Raw genomic sequence first — 7,041 nt, forward strand, 5'->3', positions numbered from 1 at the left:
ATGAGTAAAAAAGGCTTTTTGTTCTGTAATGATTGATAAAGTAAGATGCATGATACTTGCTAAGTAGTATACTGTACTGATAAGGGCGCAAGGTGAGACACAGATGCAGACACAGGAGGCAGATGGTCAGAGTCCAAGATGTTTATTAACAATCCAGAAAGGGTAGGTAAGAGAATTTTTGTGGACAGGCAAAAGGTCAAAACCAGTTCAAAGTTCCAGAGGTACAGAATGGCAAGCAGGCTCGAGGTCAGGGCAGGCAGAATGGTCAGGCAGGCGGGAATGGAGTCCAGAAAAACAGGCAAAGGTCAAAACCGGGAGGACTAGTAAAGGAGAATAGAAAAGCAGGAGCACGGGAAAAACACGCTGGTTGACTTGAATATACAAGACAAACTGGCACAGAGAGACAGGAAACACAGGGATAAATACACTGGGGAAAATAAGCGACACCTGGAGGGGGTGGAGACAATCACGAGGACAGATGAAACAGATCAGGGCGTGACAGTACTATTGTACTGTACTCACACACTGCAGGAGAGCTGAGATCATCGTGGCCTTTTACAGCACAGGAGTAACTGTCTGCATCATTAAAGTAGTCTGAGTACAGGCTGGAAGTGTCCTCCTTTACTTTGTGTCCGTTCTTGTACCAGATGTAGGTGGGGTTGTCAGTCAGAGTACAGGTGGTGCTACAGGTAATTGTCACCCAAGTTGTAGAAGTTACCTTCACCTGCAGAGCTGGAGTAGATCACATCATTAAACCCTGAATCACCTGTTCTATAGTTTAATCACATGATGCAAGACATTCTCATACTCATTTCATTCTTCAATCTGTTTCATACATACAAATCCAATTTCTAGACCTAAATGGACAGTAGATTTTAAATAAACAGAATAGCTGTGTAAAGCATGTTACTGTACCTGTAACAGACAGAGTGATTAAACAGATCAACACTATATATAATATCACTGTACCTGTAACAGACAGAGTGATTAAACAGATCAACACTATATATAATATCACTGTACCTGTAAGACAGTGATTAAACAGATCAACACTATATATAATATCACTGTACCTGTAACAGACAGAGTGATTAAACAGATCAACACTATATATAATATCACTGTACCTGTAACAGACAGAGTGATTAAACAGATCAACACTGTATATAATATCACTGTATCTGTAACAGACAGAGTGATTAAACAGATCACCACTATATATAATGTCACTGTACCTGTGACAGACAGAGTGACTCAACAGGATCACCACTATATAGAATATCACTGTACCTGTTACAGACAGAGAGACTCCAGGATCACCAGTATATAGAATGTTACTGTACCTGTTACAGACAGAGTGACTCCAGGATCACCAGTATATAGAATGTTGCTGTACCAGTGACAGACAGAGTGACTCCAGGATCACCAGTATATAGAATGTCACTGTACCTGTTACAGACAGAGTGACTCCAGGATCACCAGTATATAGAATGTTACTGTACCTGTTACAGACAGAGTGACTCCAGGATCACCAGTATATAGAATGTTACTGTACCTGTGACAGACAGAGTGACTCCAGGATCACCAGTATATAGAATGTTACTGTACCTGTTACAGACAGAGAGACTCCAGGATCACCAGTATATAGAATGTTACTGTACCTGTGACAGAGTTACTCCAGGATCACCAGTATATAGAATGTTACTGTACCTGTGACAGACAGAGTGACTCCAGGATCACCAGTATATAGAATGTTACTGTACCTGTGACAGACAGAGTGACTCCAGGATCACCAGTATATAGAATGTTACTGTACCTGTGACAGACAGAGAGACTCCAGGATCACCAGTATATAGAATGTTACTGTACCTGTGACAGACAGAGTGACTCCAGGATCACCAGTATATAGAATGTTACTGTACCTGTTACAGACAGAGTCACTCCAGGATCACCAGTATATAGAATGTCACTGTACCTGTAACAGACAGAGAGACTCCAGGATCACCAGTATATAGAATGTTACTGTACCTGTTACAGACAGAGTGACTCCAGGATCACCAGTATATAGAATGTTACTGTACCTGTTACAGACAGAGAGACTCCAGGATCACCAGTATATAGAATGTTACTGTACCTGTGACAGACAGAGTGACTCCAGGATCACCAGTATATAGAATGTTACTGTACCTGTGACAGACAGAGAGACTCCAGGATCACCAGTATATAGAATGTTACTGTACCTGTGACAGACAGAGTGACTCCAGGATCACCAGTATATTTCCCTCCAGTCTGATCTGTTATAAATCTGAACTTGTACGTAGCTGAGTCTCTCTCTCTCAGGTCTGTGATTCTCAGGGTGTGTCCATTCTTCTTATCACTATGGTAAGTCACACGACCTTTGTAGTCATCACTCAGACTCAAAGGATTCCCCTTTTTAGTGAACCAGTAGGTTGATGTGACTGTACCACTGGGATATCTGATAGAGCAGGACAGCTCAACTGTTGACCCCTTCAAGACACACATACTCTGAGTGGGGTATGTAACACTCCAGCCATTCTGACCCAGTACCACTGAAACACAGTTAGACATCACAAGGACGTTACATTAAGTTCAAGGTCTTTTGACTCAGACTAACACTTTGTTCCATAGTTGCTGAGTTGAGACATTGATACTCTTTGTTTGAGTGAGAATGGAAACAACAGATAAGCTTCACTCAGTGAGGTGTGAAAGACAACTGTTTATAGTGAAGTGGAGACACCTAATGTGTCGTCAGTAGAACATAAAAATGGTTATGCTTTTAGAAATATCTGTAGTTTCACAAACCGGGCAACTAAAAGATAAGAATGAGACCATACCTGCTACAGACCAGAGAAAGACCACCAACACACTTCCTGCTGTTCTCAAGGACATTGTTGCATCTCCCACCCTGCAGTCTTAGAAACATAAACAACAACTCACTCTATAGCTGGTGAATAACTCCTCCTGATACATTGAAGTAGAAACTGTAAATGGGGTACAGGGCCTCATTACTGAAAATGAACCAGGCTCATATTGTGTTGTGTTGTATTGTGCTATATGGTTGTCTATGTGAATACTGTCTGTCTGGAAGTCTATTGCACTATGTATGTAATGTGTGTGATGTGTTGCATGTCTGTCTACGTCTGTCTATTTACGATCACATGCTGTATGATGAAAGAAAAAAGATCTAATGGATAAAATAAAGTCATAATCATCATCATCATCAACAACAACAACAGTCACTTATTGAACAGATGTGTAGAACTGTAAACACATATTTCTACATTGATTGTTCTGAAGCTGTTTTATCCTCAGAACCCCAAATATAGGAGGATAAATGTTCAATCCTCTACGGTCCGTCAAGCTGTACAGCAGCCTAAAGACTGACCACCAGGTTCAATGATAGCTCCTATCCCCAAGCTGTGAGGATAAACAGTAAGTGACACACACGCATGCACGCACGCACGCACGCACACACACACACACACACACACACACACACACACACACACACACACACACACACACACACACACACACACACACACACACACACACACACACACACACACACACACACCATCTGTAGTGAAGGCCCATGGAGTCTGTATCAAAGTCTAGAGAGCTGGTTGTTATGGATGTAGAAAAGTTAAAACACACATCCTACACAGTATAGATGTCAACTCTACTCCCTATCAGTCTGGTCCTGAAGGGCCCTCAGATAAATCCACTGTGTCACACACACACACACACACACACACACACACACACACACACACACACACACACACACACACACACACACACACACACACACAGGCCAGTACACACACACACTGCAGTGTTACAATGTTTGTTTACATGTATTTTATACCCTGGTTAATAATCTCATCCCTATGTAGATCAACACTCCTACACTGAGACACTTTATGAATACTGACCCTGATGTAACAACCAAAACACAGCTCAAAACATAACAAGAAGTAAAATGATACATTACCCTCAAGAATATGACTAATGACTAAAAACAAATAACCAACAACTATATTTCAAGATATCAAGAGTACTTACAGACTGAAGGGGAGAGGTCTTGTACAGTGAGTCAACTGACTGGTAGTGAGTGGGAACTGCTAGTAAGTGTCAGTTCTGTAGTTGATACATATTTATAGTAGTCAGAACACAAGTAGAAGATACAGAACTGTCCTTTCCTTCCTCTTTATGTCATTAACATGCATGAGGACCAGAACAGCATGTCAGAAAGAGGTGTTACTGTATTAGAGTGGACCCTACATTTCTAAAATGGACAGAATGTCCCCCATATCCACAATTTATTCAATACAGAACCATTTTAATATGTTGACTATTCTATTTGGAATGTTTATAATATCTTAGAATGTGTTGCCTTGTCCCTCTGAGTTCTACATGGAACAGGTCAAAGTTCCATTTACATTTGATCAGTTCCATGATGTCATTCATTCTATTCTACAAACCCATTCAATTTACACTCCTCATCAGCTGCATCAAAGTGGTACTGAAGGTTCCAGTGTTCTAGACTAGAGATCTCCCTACTGGCATCTCAACATTACTGCAGCCTCCTAATAATAATGTCATCAATAATGTTGGGCTAATAACAACATTACAAACTGACAATACATCAGATAGAATGGTGAAACACAACACTGGCTACTTGACAAAGTCACATTTAATCACACAAACACTGATCTCTGTAGTATTACAACATACCACTATCATATTATGTTACACTGTTGACCCGTGTGCACAGTACTGGTAGTAGCATTAGTTAGCAGAGGAATCAGTATCATCATCACCATAGCCTGCTGTATTGACTGCTGCTGTCCATATACTGTATAGTCTAATGTAGCCTGTTATCCATATATAGTTTAATGTAGCCTGTTATCCATATATAGTCTAATGTAGCCTGTTATCCATATATAGTCTAATGTAGCCTGTTATCCATATATAGTCTAATGTAGCCTGTTATCCATATATAGTCTAATGTAGCCTGTTATCCATATATAGTCTAATGTAGCCTGTTATCCATATATAGTCTAATGTAGCCTGTTATCCATATATAGTCTAATGTAGCCTGTTATCCATATATAGTCTAATGTAGCCTGTTATCCATATATAGTCTAATGTAGCCTGTTATCTATATATAGTCTAATGTAGCCTGTTATCCATATATATTCTAATGTAGCCTGTTATCCATATATAGTCTAATGTAGCCTGTTATCCATATATAGTTTAATGTTGTGGCGAATTCCTACACAGAGCCTTCACCGTGCGCTGCCACTTTAAGAGCACATTGGCAGTCAGGAAGGAGGAAATAAAGTTATTCCTGCTCTCTGTGTGGAGCTGTCAGTTGGTGCACAGTGTGTGCTGCTCTGTAGAAGTCTTGTTTATTTTCAGCGTGCTTAGTTGTAAAGTGTTAAGTTGATGGCCGGTGTTACATCTCTAGGTCGTGGTTTTAAAATACTTGTTTTTCCAGACGTTGAAGTTAGGTTCACTTTAGGTTCTGAATGAAAGATGAAAAGACATGATTTATAGACGTCTTTGTTTGGGCCAAATGAAAGCTTGTCCAGACAGGGCAAAATCTGAACCAAACACAGACGTCTATGATTGGTTCAGATTTGGTCCGGACCAGACCAAAAACCAACGTCCATGAATGTGGAAATCAGTGCCGGTCCGGAATGCACCAAAAAAACATCCAGTCCAGACAGGACCAAAAAAAGACATCCAAAAGGTGTCAGTGTTGGACGGTGCTTACTGAGGTATAGCCTACAGTGTTGTCTGAAATAGAATTTTAGGAATGCCCATCTATGTTGTAGGCCTACCATTTGTAAAAAAACAAAAAAGACTGCCAGTTCGGACATGACCAAAGATGTCCAAAGATGCCGGGCACAATTGAATTTTATGAATGCCCATCCATTTGGTAGGTCCACCGTTTGTAAAACAGGCCGTTGCATCAACTTAATTAGTCCTGATTCCTGTGATAATCAATTTGGCTAATTAAGCTCTGAAAATCAGCTACCCAACTTTATCAGGAGGAGTTATCCTGAGGCTATTTGCAATGTGTTTACACAGCAACAAATGCAGAAATATTTAATATTCGCTATGATCAGCTTAGTAAAAAATTGAAGGATACAAACTTAAAACCACTGATCATGACAATTTAGCCCATGGATGAACCTCCTGGACAGCAGTGACTAGCCTGGTTGTCCTTACCATATTGTCTATTTTACTTTGACCTGTCCTGTTTTTAGAATATGTTGTTTGTTAAGTGTCAGCACATTTTTAAAGTGACTGGGCGCCATTTAGGTAAGCCTATTTGATCGGAGAAACCTGATATAAAAAGTTTCCGGAAAAGGCCACATACTCTTTCTTTCTTTTTTTACAGAATGTTGGTGGAGCTCAGCAGTGATGCGTCTCTCCAACAGCACCCTGGAGAGGAGCGCTGGGAACGGACAAGATACATATTGTGCATCCCTGCCATTGACAAAGTGGTTACTGCTTATCACAGGGTGGAATCAGTGCTCACCTAAAAACCACACTGGTTGAGAGAAATTGTCATTGTTTTTAGGCAGAATTATGTTTTCTGTGTTGTTGGAGGTGGGTCTTGGTCAGTTTAGCTCAGAAAATGCTGCCCTCGTCAATCTGCCGACATAGGCCTAATCCTATGCAGGCCGGCCTTGTGTTTCATGTTAATACTACTGCTAAACAAAACCAGCCATCACTGTGTCTCATGTTAATACTACTCCTAAACACAACTCACCATCACTGTGTCTCATGTTAATACTACTGCTAAACACAACCGCACATCACTGTGTCTCATGTTAATACTACTCCTAAACACAACTCGCCATCACTGTGTCTCATGTTAATACTACTCCTAAACACAACTCACCATCACTGTGTCTCATGTTAATACTACTGCTAAACAAAACCAGCAATCACTGTGTCTCATGTTAATACTACTCCTAAACACAACTCACCATCACTGTG

The 7,041-nt window shown here is 40.5% G+C and overlaps 1 protein-coding gene across 1 annotated transcript in view; it reads right to left on the reverse strand.

Annotated features, from left to right (window-relative positions):
* The window catches only part of LOC106601629 (B-cell receptor CD22), an 8,449-nt gene extending 4,094 nt beyond the window's left edge, over window positions 1-4,355 (reverse strand). The window contains exons 1-4 of the mRNA XM_045690915.1: window positions 4,090-4,355; window positions 2,856-2,933; window positions 2,241-2,570; window positions 523-732 (exon numbers count right to left, since the gene is read on the reverse strand). Of these exons, the coding sequence (XP_045546871.1) occupies window positions 523-732; window positions 2,241-2,570; window positions 2,856-2,910 (595 nt within the window). The 5' untranslated portion in view covers window positions 2,911-2,933; window positions 4,090-4,355. The remainder of the gene's footprint in view (window positions 1-522; window positions 733-2,240; window positions 2,571-2,855; window positions 2,934-4,089) is intronic.
* Between the last annotated feature and the right edge of the window lie 2,686 nt (window positions 4,356-7,041).

Source organism: Salmo salar, chromosome ssa12 (genome assembly GCF_905237065.1).
Source record: "Salmo salar chromosome ssa12, Ssal_v3.1, whole genome shotgun sequence".
Classification (NCBI taxonomy): Eukaryota; Metazoa; Chordata; class Actinopteri; order Salmoniformes; family Salmonidae; genus Salmo; species Salmo salar.